This window comes from Hordeum vulgare, chromosome 5H, assembly GCF_904849725.1.
Source record: "Hordeum vulgare subsp. vulgare chromosome 5H, MorexV3_pseudomolecules_assembly, whole genome shotgun sequence".
NCBI classification, from domain to species: Eukaryota; Viridiplantae; Streptophyta; class Magnoliopsida; order Poales; family Poaceae; genus Hordeum; species Hordeum vulgare.
This window is the reverse complement of record NC_058522.1, coordinates 12,269,930-12,285,094: the sequence shown is the minus strand read 5'-3', so window position 1 is coordinate 12,285,094 and position 15,165 is coordinate 12,269,930. Positions and strand designations below refer to the sequence as shown.

At 46.4% G+C, this 15,165-nt stretch overlaps 1 protein-coding gene across 1 annotated transcript; it reads right to left on the bottom strand.

The window, feature by feature from the left end:
- Nucleotides 1-9,666: 9,666 nt before the first annotated feature.
- On the bottom strand, nucleotides 9,667-14,129 carry LOC123398909. Its single transcript, XM_045093351.1, has 2 exons — nucleotides 10,459-14,129; nucleotides 9,667-10,131 (listed from the first exon to the last, which is right to left on the bottom strand). Exon 1 carries the CDS (start codon nucleotides 13,941-13,943, stop codon nucleotides 10,566-10,568), a length of 3,378 nt encoding a protein of 1,125 aa, XP_044949286.1. The 5' UTR covers nucleotides 13,944-14,129; the 3' UTR covers nucleotides 9,667-10,131; nucleotides 10,459-10,565.
- Between the last annotated feature and the right edge of the window lie 1,036 nt (nucleotides 14,130-15,165).

Sequence of the window (15,165 nt, the reverse complement as noted above, 5' to 3'; positions counted from 1 at the left end):
TCCTGGAAGTCTTGCAAGCAAACGATCTTAACAAGATCGACAATGGAAGCAGAATTAACAGCATTAGACACATCTGGTGTCGAAGCAAAATTTCTTCAAGATCTTTTGATGGACTTACCTGTGGTTGAGAAGCCGGTTCCGGCTATCCTTATGAACTGCGATAATCAGACGGTTATTGTTAAAGTGAAGAGTTCAAAGGACAATATGAAGTCCAACAAACATATAAGAATGAGATTGAAGTCTGTCAGACGTTTGAGAAACTCCGGAGTGATAGCGTTGGATTATATCCAAACGGCTAAGAATCTGGCAGATCCCTTTACTAAAGGGCTATCACGTGTTGTGATAGATAGTGCATTGAGGGAGATGGGTATGAGACCCACATGAGTTGCCATGGTAGTAACCCAACCTATATGATCGGAGATCCCGTGAAGTAGGACCTGGGAAAACAAGCCAGTGGTGAACTCAGGAGAGTAACTTTACTAACCCACTCCATTGGAGATGCAATACTCTCGGATACTGTATGGTAGGATGACTACTGTCTTAATGTGTTCTAAAGCTTAGATGTAAGCAAGATGCTGTCCTACAGAGCGATCTTTGGAGGAACACACCTATATGAGCTTGCCTGCTGGTCACAGTCTATGATGTTTGGGTGATCTCTAGTAAACTCATGAATAGGCCAGGAGTGTGACTAATATGCTCCACCCGAGGGGTCACCTTCGGCAGTCTAGTACTAGTAGGACTTGTGGTGAAGCTCCTTTACGCCAAACTGACAATTCAAGGCATAGTCCATTGTTCAGTTGTAAAGGGGTGTAGCTACTTGTTCTAGGTGAAGCTCAACCTTAACAGGTCTTCACTGAAATGCTGCTATATTAAAACAGTGATTGGAACGAGGGAACACGATGTGCCCTTGAGATCTGGTGGGGGATTGTTGAAATTTGGAGGTGGGCTTTAGGCCCATTAGAGAATTTCAGAAAAATCTCCAAGGGCCCATGTAGGTGGTGGCATGACAAGGTGGTGGGAGTTTAGTCCCATCCCGCTAGTGGAGGAGAGTTTGGACCCCTTTATAAGGGTCTCTCTTCCACATGCTATTGGAGAGTGAGAAGAGAAGGTGCCCTCGCGCACTCCTCCTCCGCCGCCCGCCTCGCCACGCCACGCCTCGTCACGATGCGACGCGGGTTGCGGGAATGAGCCGAGCCAAGCTCATACCTACGCGCTTATTTTTGCCGGTCAGGAACGGAGAATACGTAACGGACACGGCACGATCCGAGACGTCGGGTAGTGGGCTGTTACCGACTCGGACGTGGGTTCGGCCCACGTCTCTCCACCCAGCCGCCTTTATAAGCACGCGATCGCCTACCCTAGCCGTCACGAGAATCAGATCACATCTGCCTCACGCGTTCGTTCCTTGACTGCTGCTCGCCGGCGACTCTGTCCCGTTTACCGCGTACACGGTCGACGGGAGAGCAGGCCTCCGAAACCTCGCCTCTACGGTTCCTGTACGGGAGAGGGGCGATTAGGTTTTTGGGGAGCGATCACGCGACTGCTCGCCTCCGTCCGTCTGCTTCGTCTACGTCCGCGTCGCCCTCGTCATCGCCATGTCTTCACCAAGCGAAGTTGACCGTCTCCGCGAGGAAGCCGAGAAGAAGACAGCAGAGGATACTGCCGCCGCCGCCGCTGCTGCTACGCCAACTGGCCGATTGGAGGGTATGACTCGTTTATCCTCATGTTCGTATTTATCCTAGCAGTACTGCTTGTCTGCATAGATGTATCTACTATATGCGTAGTATGTGCTAGGTTAGCTCAAGATCAGTATGTCATTAGTCTAGTCAATGCCATGCTAGTTATTATCTCGTGGATTAATATACTCGGAAAATTGCCTATTTACTCAACACTTCATTAGTGTACTTTTGTGCACTTTTCGTTGTGTAATACTTCACACATTTGTGAACTTCATTTGTGTGTACCTCCTAAACTGTATTATTATGTATTGTGATCCACATTTTTATGTAATATGCATTTTTACACGCCATCAATTTGTCAGTTAGAGAAGCACTAAAACAACACCAAACATTGCTCGCATTGTCCACGTCATTGGCACCAGCACTAACAAAGAACCGTCACTTTAATTAGCTTACTGCTGTGAGAATGACTAATTTTCAGCCTCCTCCTCCCCACCTCCACCCCCGCTATCGGACACTGTTCTCCCGCGAGCCGCGTCGTTCCCCACTGTACCCCGCCCAACCGTGCCCGCACCCTGCGCTAGTCGTGCCCCCATGCTACCCATCCATTCCCCCAACCCGTTCATCGAAGAGCCTCTCCAGCTGGCGAGCTCGCACTCGTCACGTCTAGCCACTCTCTCCCCCCCCCCCTCGTCTTGTCCGTCTGCTCCGTTCGCCCCGCACGCCCAACCCATCGTGCAGTCTTAACGGGTGCCCCCTCTCGCTCACTCCTAACAGCCATTGCCCTCTAGATCCGGGAGGTACAAAACTTCCTCTACCATTTGATGAAATGCATTACATTTTTCTTTCTGAATTGATGAAATGCATTATATATGTGTTGCATCGTGTGTTCTTGTGAATTGTCTCACACTATGCTTCTTTTTGCAGGGAATGCCAAGAGGTTTGCCTATGTTTTGGCCTAATGTGGATTCATTTATGTTTCATAAAATTTCAGGCACTCAATATGTCCATTTTTACCAACGATCATGTCGGGTTTTTTCGTTGATTTTTTATTCTATGAATGCAACACAAACTGAAAGAATGCCCGCACTATTCTGACACAGCGGGTATGTGCGGCGATCCCCACCTTGACAACTATACATGCTTCTCCATCATGCTACGATGTGACTACAAACATTATACGATAATCAATCTTAACATTGCTCGCAAATATAATTTTCTGTTTTTTCCTTCAAAGTATAATTTCTAGTTCTTATTTGTCAACTAATGTGTCCCTTACTACGCAGGACCTTTTCTTCCAGACAAGTTTTTTGTTCGCGACATGGAAGAGGTGACTCAGATCTTTGCTTATCTCAAGGCGAAGTATGGTTTGAATTTCAACTGTACGATCTATAATGAGATAGATCACACATATTTTGCTTGTGCTAATAGGAAGGGATTGACCCAAGCTTACGGATTTGAGCCTGGTATGAAAATAGCATTTGATATCGGCACATATTCTCTAAGTGATGAAGACATATGGGTAGATTTAGACTTGATGCCCATTCTTCCTCCGTGTAAGTTACGTAAATAGACTTGTTAAATAACATTTAGATTTACACTCTCAAATAGATGTTATTCAACCGTAACTTATCTTTTTTATTTAAAATTGACATCTTATTCTCTATCTCGAAGAAACATATATTGAACATATATAGTAGACGACACCTACTACACTGCCCGCAGTATGCTTACTTGGCAGGAAAAATGTTACCTTGTGTTCTTTGTTGCTGACATTGAGTCCCTTAAGGGCATTTATGGAGCTGCTCCAAATAATGCATGATACGTGCAACTAGTCCATACCTTGAACAAAGGAAACATTTTTAGAAAATGCATGGTAAGAGTTTCGACTATAGCATGTATTTCACATATATACATTCTTCTTACATAAGTCAAGTGTAAGTTACTATATATTGCTTACTATGTCACTATTTTATTCAAGGCGAGAAGCTCCCAAGATGTGTTGTGCCTCCGATGATGGATGGCCACCAGGGTAATATGATAATTATTTCCGCCGATAAGATCTATTTTAAGGTACATAGTTGATTGCACCAAATGGACAATTCAAAATAAATGAATGGAGACAACTACTCAGTGACTGCAATTTGAAGTTTGGAGATTAGTGGATCTCTATGCTCCACCATGGAGATGCAGGGTTTTCCTGTTCTTTAAGATTGTTCCTAAAGGAGAGGACTACCGTACTAATATTTATAATGGTTGACATATATATACCACTAACAAGAAGCTAGCTAGTGGTTAATGTATGCATATATATAAATGATGTGTACCATAGTTTTAATTAGTTTCGGCTACCGGTGTTATGTTCCATAATTGAGTGCTCCTAACACGATCGGGGTTGTTATGGGGACCCCCTTGATAATTCGTTTTAGATTAAAGCTAGTCTGGCAAGGCCCAACATTGGTACTACATTTGCCCAACATAATAACTTTGTAAAACTGAAAGCATAGGGCGTCATGAATCCGAGGAGTAATTTCGCATAATACAGGGGGGCCAGTGCTGATGGTGCTGGTCCAAAACAGAGCACCGTTCGGGGCCAACCCGGGGCAACTCGGGAGATTTCTATCAAGCCACCGTACGCTTCGCTTATCCGTCGTGTCCTGAGAACGAGATACGCGGCTCCTATCGGGATCGTCGACACGTCGGGTGACCTTGCTGGATTAGTTTTACCTTTGACGAGATATCTTGTGCATCGGGATTCCGGTGAAGCTTTGGGTAATCTCAGAGTTGAGGTTTTCCACTAAGGAGTCCGACGAGATCGCGAGTGTCGTGATCGAGGATTTCTATGCGGCTTGTGGTAATTTGTGATGAACTAGTTGGAGCACCCCTGCAGGGTTAAATCTTTTCGGAAAGTCGTGCCTGCGGTTATGTGGCAACGTGGAAACTTTGTTTAACATTGGTTCTAGATAACTTGAATTTAACTTAATTAAAATATGCCAACTGTGTGCGTAACCGTGACTGTCTCTTTCGTGAGTTCCTTCTCCGATTGAGGACACGGTGGGGTTATGTCTGACGTAGGTAGGTGTTCAGCATCATTCATTTGATCATCAGTAGTCCACATTCGTTATGCGTAGATCATCCCCCTCTTAATTCTTGTACTCGTAAGTTTAGCCACCAAATATATGCTTAGCCGCAGCTGCAAACTCACCACTTAACCATGCCTCATCCATTAAGCTTTGCTAGTCTTGATACCTTTGGAAATGAGATTGTTGAGTCCCCTGTGGCTCACATATTACTACAACACCAGTTGCAGGTACAGGTAAAGGTTATTTGACGCGAGCGCGTTGATTGTTCATTTGGAGTTGCTTCTTCTTCTTCTTCTTCTTCATCGATCTAGGATGGGTTCCAGGCCGGCAGCCTGGGATAGCAAGGATGGACGTTGTTCTTCTTTTCTCGTTTGTTTTCGTCCGTAGTCGGACCTGCTCTTATTCATGATGTTGATGTACTGTACTGATGTGACTCTAATGTAGCTTGTGACGAGTGTAAGCCAATTATATATATATATATATATATATATATATATATATATATATATATATATATATATATATATATATATATATATATATATATTCTTTTCAGTACATGTACTTGTAACGATATCCATTCTTGCGACACGACGAGATGCGCTTCTATCCCTGACGAGGCCCTCGTGCCAAATTGAGGATAGGGTCGCATCTTGGGCGTGACAGATATGGTGAAGGCGGTGCAACTGTTCTTTACGTCTGGGTTGATGCCGGAAGGGGATGACACCTCTATCGTATTAATACCCAAGGTTCAACATCCCTCCTCCCTCAAGGACTTCCGGTCTATCTCATTATGCAATGTAATTTATAAGATAGTTTCAAAGTGCATGGTAAATCGTCTTCGACCGCTTCTTACAGAGCTCATCTCTGAGAATCAAAGTGCGTTCATCCCGGGAAGATTAATCTCTGATAACTCCAGCATCGCCTTCAGTGCATACATCATATTCAAACGGTGCTGGAAGCAATGAATTCTGCGCTTACAAGTTGGATCTATCCAAAGCTTATGATCGGGTTGATTGGGCTTTCCTGGAGCGTCCTCTTTTGAAATGGGGATTTGCTAGTGAATGGGTTGTTCGAGTCATGGAGTCTGTGCGCTCTATAAAGTTTTCAGTGAAGCTTAATGGAAAATCTCTGGACTAGTTTTCACCTTCCCGAGGTCCACGTCAAGGTGATCCTCTATCACCATTCATGTTTCTCTTTGTCGTTGATGCATTATCTGCTCTACTTCATGGGGCTGTTTTAGAAAGAGGTCTTGAGGCGGTGAAAATATGTCGGGGTGCTCCGACTATCTCACACTTATTGTTTGCGGATGACTCACTTCTCTTCTTTCGGGCTTCCTCGGATCAAGCGGTGATTGTCAGGGATGTTTTGAACACCTATGCCTCAGCTACGGGTCAACTTATAAATCCTTCAAAGTGTTCCATTTTGTTTGCTAACAGTTGCTCTCCTTTGGTTGTTGAAGAGGTGAAGGTTATTCTGCAAGTCACTCAACAGGAGTTTGAGCCCAAATACCTTGGTCTTCCTGTACCAGACGGCCGTATGCATAAGGGTCGGTTCGAGTCTCTACAATCCAGTCTAAACAAAAGGTTAATTGACTGGAGCGAAAGGTACTCCTCGCAAGCCAGCAAAGAAGTGTTAATCAAGGCGGTTGCGCAAGCTATACCAGTTTATGTCATGAGTACATTTAAGCTCCCTTATTACGTGTGTGATGATCTCACCAAAATGATGCGTCAATATTGGTGGGGAGTGGAGAATGGCACAAGGAAAATGGCATGGACTCCATGGGACAAGCTAATTCTACCAAAGTCTAAAGGGGGTCTTGGCTTTCGGGATATGAGGGCTTATAACCAAGCGTTGCTAGCCAAGCAAGCTTGGCGTCTTCTGACGACACCAAACTCTCTGTGTGCTAGACTCCTTCGAGCTAAATATGTCCCAAACAACAGTTTCGTTGATACAGTGTTTGCTGGGAACACGCCGACGGTGTGGAAAGGAATTGAGCATGGCTTAATTCTTGTGAAGAAAGGTATGTTATGGCGTGTTGGCAACGGTGCTGCTATCCGGGTTTGGAGAGATCCATGGATTCCTCGAGGCCCGCCGTTCACACCCATCACCCCCAAAAGGAACTGTCGCCTCAACATAGTTAGTGACTTCCTGGATGATCACGGTTACTGGAAGGTGGAGCTGCTTCAACAGCACTTTTGGTAGCCGGATGTGGACTCCATCCTCAAAATTAGAACATCTATGAGACTTCGTGAGGATTTCATCTCTTGACCCCGGGAGAAATCAGGTATGTTGACAGTTAAAAACGCTTACCATGTGGCAATGGCGGACCACTATGACCAATTCTGTCCAGGTTCATCTAGTGTTAATCCTTTGGGAGATAGATCTATCTGGCGGCTAGTGTGGAATGCTGAGGTCCCCCCCCCCAAACTCAAGAATTTTGCTTGGCAAGTGGCCTCTCGTGCCGTTTCGACGGAGGCTGAAAAAAGGAGACGACATTTTGATCTAAATGGGTATTGTAGGATTTGTGACAGGGAGCAGGAATTCTCCTTTCATGCACTAGTTTCCTGTCCAAATGCTGCTACCCTTTGGGACTTGATGCAGACTCAGTGGCCTCTTCCGAATAGATCGTCGATCAAGTGGATGGGACTGAATGGCTCTTTCATCTCCTTGCAGAGTCACATGAATCTATAAGAAGCAGAATTATCATGGTCCTTTGGAGAATATGGCACCTAAGGAATGAGCTGGTTCACGGCAAAGTTATACCACCCCAGATGTATCTTGTTCCTTCCTTCAAAGCTACTACAATACCTTTAGTCAGATCTCAAGAGGTGTGGATGAAATTCTCAAGGGCAAATCGTCGATGCTCAGTGAACCACTTGTTGTGAATAAGAACCACGTAAACCCCATATGCCCCGTACGCCTTGGCCACCGCCTCAGTCAGGAGCGGTGGCTTTATCAGTTGATGGATCCTATACTGCTACAAATGGTTCGGCCGGCTCGGGCATGATATTGAGGAACACAACAGGTGGGGTGATCTTTGCTGCTTACCGCAAGTTATTCCATTGCAACGATGTCCTTGAAACGGAACTACATGTTGTTCTAGAAGGCATTAAACTGACCATTGAACATTCCAGTTCCACAATCATGTTGCAATCAGATTGTGCTGCTGCTGTTAAATCTATATCTGATGCGTCCTTGAATAGATCTGCCTACGGTCATATGATTCAGGAGATTAAATTTCTCTTAAGTGATAGGTTTTTTGTTCCTGTAAAAAATTCTCATGATCAAAATAGGGTTGTAAATTGTTTAGCGAACTATGGACAGTGTGGAGATAGCACAACATGTTGGTTAGGGCAAGCTCCTCCGTGTGCCAGTAATCTAGTCGCTAAGGATTATAACTCTGTTATTTTGAAATAAATCCCTATGACTTCCCGCAAAAAAAAAATGAGAAGAAGACGAGTTAGCCAGGAACCTGGAAACAATCAAAATCAATCGCGTGCACCATATGTGGCGCACTTTTGCTTCATGGCCTCTTCCTACGCCGCTTCTGTGTGGGTGCACCTCCACCCGGACTCCGCCAGATCGCCGATCCACGGCCGCCTGCTCGCCGCGGCGCTCGTACGCCGGCGCCTCGGCGCGGCGTCGGAGGTCGTGTCAACGCGGCACGCCACGCACCGCCTCTCTCCTCCTGCCTCTCTATATATCTAGCTAAAGCTAAGCCAATCTCTTGGTAGTAATAATCACGAGGTGTATGGTCTTTTGAGAGAGAAACAAAAAAACCACAATGAAAATAAAGAAACAAACACTTCAAACAGAAGCATGATAAGAGAAATGTGTAAAATCAAATCCAAAAAAATAAAACCAGGAAGAGAAGGGGGAATCAGAGATCACCAACAGGTCAAAATCCTCCCTCTGTCCCCGCCGTATATTTTCTTCCGTGTGTTGAAAAACAAGAACACCACCGTACATAGTTAAACCGCTAGCAGAAACTTGCAAGTCACATACAGAAACCTTTCCGGTAGACTTCAAACTTACAGCGCTAACAGATGAAATTCATACAAACAAACACCGAGACAAAATTCATATACGCTTAAGGCTCCGCTTGGAACTGGTCTAATTAACCCCAGCCGCAATCAACCATGGATCTATACATACATACAACTAAAAGGAGTAGCTGAAAAGTGAAAGCACAACTTCATTTCGACAGAAATCACTAACAAGATATAATTCAGATCATGCACCAAAGAGAGTTATCTACAAAAATCAAACAATAACAAAATAAAAGTATGATGCTACACACTCATGCTACAAGAATTTTTTTTTTATTGTATAGAACCAATGATAAAAGAAGTACATGTACCCAGCATAGTCAACCAGAAACATAGAAAAAAGACCAAAAACTTTAAAGCAGAAAATCATATTGCCCAACATACATTTCACAACAACATGACCTAATTCTAAATTTGATGAACATTATCTTCAGTACGATACTACTTCCGGTACGATACTACTGTGAATAACTACTATGACACCAGTAATACAAGTACAGAACTTTGTGTCTTCCCACTGGCTTGTTACTAATGTCTTATTAGTTTCATATTTACGGAGAGCTAACATGAAATTTCGAGATGGAATATATACATCCTATGCTACATCGACATCTTCTAATAATGCACTCTAAAGGGTGGTCAGTCCAAGACACGGAACAGCAGAGTTTTCTTTTGAAGGAACACTATAATGCACAATAAATAGCAACGGTAAGAAAATGCATATCCAAAACAGCACTAATAAGTATAGAGGAGCTGAACTATCATAAGTACAACATTCCTATTCCTAGCACCAGCACTGGTAAGCTTACTTTTCAAGCATTAACTTTCTGAAAAAAAAAAATGAAACAGAAATAAACACAAGGAGCTCAGCCCTCCCTCATCGGGATCCTAACATATGCCAAAAATCCCCAAAATAGTCGTAGCAAAACCAACAGAACCAGGAAACCCCTGAATACACAAAGAAATCGAAAACTAGCCATGGGAAAATCACAAGCCTACATTCACACATACCCTGGAGACTGGGGACAGGATACGAACCCAGTCAACAAATCAGAGAACTAGATCAAGAACAACAGAACACAAGAAGCAACATCCGAAGGGAAAATCTAGACAAAAGGGGGTCAAACCACTCCACAGGAACCAAATCCACAGCACTCATAGCGTTAGACCTCAGGCAGAAATAGAGGGAGAGCTCCCAATCGCCAGGACATTGCCAAACAAATAGAAGGGCCTCTCCCTCCTCCATTTCCTCCCATCCGCTCAAACAGTGACTCGACCTAGCGTCTTGTGAAATGGGATAGAAAAGGCTGAACTGGTCTGAAAAGAAAATTCAAAACAACAGTGAAAAAGACAGGGAGGGGAAAAGCTAACGGGTGATAAACAGGCAGCCCGAAAAGACACATGCGCCTGGCTACAAGAAGAACACTCTCAGCACTAATCTTAGCACCTGATCCGACGGTTTAAAAATTAGACCGAAAACGAATTAAAATTAGTCAAGTGAAAAATAGCAATTCGCTTCTTTCTTGCTACAAGCCCATAGTAAAGGACCCATGGTGATGCATTTTATGTCCTGTGCAAAACATCTACAGTACAACACCTCAAGGGTAAACGAGTATAACGATCATCCAGTACAAAAGTGATTACCATCGAGCATTGTTTCTCTGATTCTCTCTACCACAAGGATCTGCTTCAGGAAGTTGAAGACTAGACTGACAGCAGTTGCGCCAAGACACAAGATTTTCCTCAAAACTTCAAATATATTTCATCCCAGCAATTCTTATCCGCCTTGATATCAGGTACTGTGCTAGAGAATAGATAGCTCCCAACAGCCCTAAAACCCGCACAGAAAGTACATCTGTCATTATAATCGATGGCAGGTTGAGAGGCAGTGTCAGAAGTAGCTTCGAGTCGGTCTGCCTGACATAGTCCCACATGAACCGATTGAAGAGTATGTGATTGGGTAGCGTGAGCACGAGAAGAGCAACATTTTTCACAGCATAGAGCCAAACTGAGCCCCCGATATCAAGAGCCCATCCTCCACTGCCAGCGCCAGGCCAAGCCTCCTCATATATCTTATACAATGATGCCAATAGCAAATACCCAGAAATAGAAATTGTCACAGGGAAGTAACGCTGTCTGTCACCGAATCCTGCAACGATGTCTGAATCCTGGTTCAAAAGTAGAAGGATGGGCGCTAGGAAGAAAATAGCACGGTTCGAGCCACCGGTAAGTGTTACGTTGAGAACAAGGCAGATGATGAAGCACAAAACCGTAGATAAGTTGCCGATCGCAGGCATCCAAGCTGCTTCAGCTGCCAATCTCTTGATGGTGAAAGTTGGTGCAGCATGAGATCTCCGTTGCTGCAGTAGCCGTGCTTTGGGTGGAAATGCAGAGCCCCGACCACCGGATACACCATGTGTAACATCTGTGGTTTTATCATGCAACAGCAAAGCCAGTTCAAACTTGATTTCTAGTGCAATGATCATGAATATAGCAGCATAGAGACCCAAAAGCGACATTCTGGCCCCTTCTATAGCCAACATGTTGGTGAACTTCTCTGCTTCATCCTCATCTGCAAAACTGTTGGCCCTTAACTGTCCTTCCAGCAGGTAGGTGACTGGGAACAAAGCTACTAACAAAGAAAACACCCATGGCAAAACCCTTGTGCTGGACTCAGACGGGAGGTGCGTGAATACTATAAAGACTGCAGCACAGACAATTGTCGCAACAAGAAGAGGATACAGAACAACTGCTTGGAAGAAGTACTGGACAGATATGTAGATGCCTAGTGTAATTCCAACTCCCACTGCATACAAAGCCCTCAACTCAACAATATACTTCACTGGGATGATAGAAGTAGCAGCTGCTAATGTAAGTACCACTGTTGCTATGAGCAGCCATGATGGCCATGTGGGTTTAGATGCTACCAAACCATATATTGAAGTGTCGTCATCAGATGAATGCGCTGCTCTGATCAGCTCCGACCGGTATACCCATGACAGTTTAACAGGAGGCTGCATAATAACGAAAAGAAGCCCTGTGGCCACAACAAGCACCAGGACCCTCTTTGCTGACTGAGCATGAGGGAAATGGAGAGCCACTATTGGGATGCAAGCAACACCAGACAACAAAATATATGACCCCAAAAGCAGACCATCTGAAGGAGGCCTTCCATTCCACCACTGTAAAGCTTCGAAAACTGTTTCCCGACAGAGCCACGCAGAAAAGGCTACTACAGATGCATGGAAATAAGCTTGCCAGATCTTCATCCTTGGAGCCCCCCCTTTGGACTTGTCCCTGTAAAGAAGTACAGGGGGTGTGACAGCAAGTAGCAGAACAGCTGAAACCCATACCACCGATCTTGATGTGATAAACAACATAGATAATTTTGAAGAATAGAGACAAGTCAAGATCCAAGCAGCTTTGGGCCCAACTCTCTGGTCAACAGATAATCTTCTTACAAGAGCCAATCCAAAAAACGTTGTGATCAAAACCATATAACTTGGATAAATGATATCATCCTCAAACCCAAAGTAGTACATGGCAGCATAGTTGAAGAGTCGGTTCTCGATGTAGCATAACAACAGTGCGTGACCAATAAGACCAAGTTCCACAAGAAAGCGCAGTTTTGCAGGGAGAAGTGCCAGACCAGGAACAGCCATTGCCATGATTACAGCTGCAACAATGTACTTGGTAAACGATTTCAGTGGCATGCCGGCAACCCAAATATTTAGATCCCAATAGTTATGCACCACAAACCAAAGGACCATCAAGCTTGTTATTCCCACAAAGGTGAAGTATGATGACAGGCTTTTCTTAGTAAAGAACCTTGCCACGTAATAACCAGACATCATTGGGAGTGGAAGGAAGACAAGCGGAAAACCAATGACTACGGCACCTGCTCCACTGACAAGCACTGCCAACCCCATAAACGCCACCGAGCTAACTGCATCTCCAACCTTGCCAGCGGCATGCGCAGCCAGACCCAAAGCACCACCAAGCATCGTGACAGTCACAAGCAGGTAATTCAGTGGCGGGGGAGCATGAATGTACCTTCCAAAGGTGTGGAATACAACCCGAACCTCTAGGCAGAGCACCACTATAACAAGTGCAACCAAGCCATTCGCCATCCTTATCTGATCCATTGTGCGCGTATCCCTGGTAATCCACCACAGCGACCCGCGAGTGGACGCATAGAGCAGGAACAAGAATGGCACGAAGAAGAGCAGCAGAAGATCACAAACATTGGCCCATGACGCGAAGAGTGTGGTGTGGTTGGCTGCGGCATGGAACAGCACCGGCACAAACAAGAGATACAAGGCATGCACGCAGCTCTCCAGGGGGCCAAGAATGCCATCGCTGTCCTGCAACGGAGCGTCCTGTTTCCGGCTCTTGAAGCTGGAGGTGCGGGGCACGGAGAAGAGCCAATAGAAGACCATGGCAAATGTGGCCAGGTAGTAGGAAGCGTTGGCCATGCCGACTGCGGACACGACGGCCCATGTGAAGACGGCGGGCGCGGCGACGGGCACGCACGCGAAGAGGAGCCGCTCGAGCGCGGCGACGATGGTGGGGTTCTCAAGCTGGATCCAGCGGAACTGGAGCGAGGCCCAGACGCCGATGAGGAAGGAGGTCTCGGCGCAGAGGAGCAGCGCGAGGACGGTGAGGGGAAGCGAGGCGGCGGCGGCGGACGAGAGGGAGGCCGAGAAGAAGAAGGCGACGTCGGCGGCGAGCAGCGCGGCCCAGACCGTGAAGAAGGCGCCCTGGCGGAGCCGCAGCGCGTCGAGGGCGTAGGCGGCGGCGAGACCGAGGGCGAGGACGGCGAGGACGGGGGCCCCGCCGAGGTCGAGGAGGAAGGCCGCGGCGGGCGCGAGCGCCGCCGCGACGCGCGCGTTGTGCGCGAAGCCAGGGAGCGAGGCGGCCGGGCCGGCCGCGGCGGGGCCGGGCGGGCGCGGCCTGGAGGCGGGGATGGGGAAGGGGAGGAGCGGCTTGGGGGAGGAGGTGGAGTTGCGGCGGTCGTGGTGCGGCGAGGGGGACGAGGACGGGGCGCGGGTGGAGGAGAAGGCCGGGGTGGAGACCGACGGCGAGATGAGGAGGCGCCCGTGGCGCGAGCTGGATCCAGAGGGATCCATGGCGGCGGCGGCGGCGGCGGCGGCGGCGTCAACGGATCTAGGGTTTTGCGGGACGCATCGGCCGGGGAGGAAGGAGACGGCGACTGGCTATGGTTTGGTCCAGATCGGCGGGGAGGAGATCTGAAACCTGAAAGTGGGGAAGGAGCGATGTGGCCCTGGATGTAATCCCATTTCTCGTCTCAGGGACCTCCGCGCAGAGCGTAGGGACTGGTTTGCTTTTTTCTTTCCTTTCGAGCCCTCATCTGTACTTTGTACTCCTATGCGGTTTGTTTTCGTGAGAACATGCATGGGGAAGAAGCTAGAAATGAATACTCCCTCTGTCCCAAAATTATTGTCTTAAGTTTGTCTACTAAAAATGAATGTATCTAAATACTAAAACGTGACTAGATACATTCATATTTAGACAAATCTAAGATAAGAATTTTGGTACGGAGGGAGTATGTGTTACTTCCAACGTTCCTAAATATAAGTTATTTTAGAGATTTCACTAGAAGACTACATACGAATGTAGAGTTAATTACATTCATAATACAACAACTTGCTCGACATTAACAGATTCATACATAAACTTAAAAAACCCATAAAACTCATACACAAACTAGTTTGTTGTAACAGTTGACTACAAAATAACCTGAATCAGCACACGTGATGCACCACGTCAGAATTTGGCACGCACCAGGCCTCGTATATTCTACAAAAGAAACCTGAAAGGTGGATTATTAGCATGTATTGGTCCTGACTGTGCAGATGGAAATATTTTGAGAGCAACCCATTATTATCACAGTTCTATGAATCAGCCTAGCTACCCCCCCCCCCCCCGAAAGCCCTGCCTGGTCGTCTCGCTCCTCGAGTCTCCGAGGCGATCAACACTGCGTCGTTTTGAACTCGTTGAAGGAGAGGGAGGCGGCATGTGGCTGGTCAAATGGGCGACGATCGAGTTCTTGTCAACGTATGGTATGTGTCGATTCCCTTCCTTCCCCACGTTGTTGCGGCATCGCTTCTTTCCCCTGTTTCGTTAGGTTTTGAGGGCAGGGATGATCATCCTTTTTTGTGCACGGATTCGACGATTGGGGACTTTTTTGCGCATGGATTCGTCGATTGGTGATCTTGACGAGCACGTGAACGCCTAATTGTCCAGATTTCAGTGGGGAATTGAGGGCAGTATGATGAACACCTGATTGTATGGGAAGGCAAAAGCTGATATTGGGCAGTGCCATGTGTG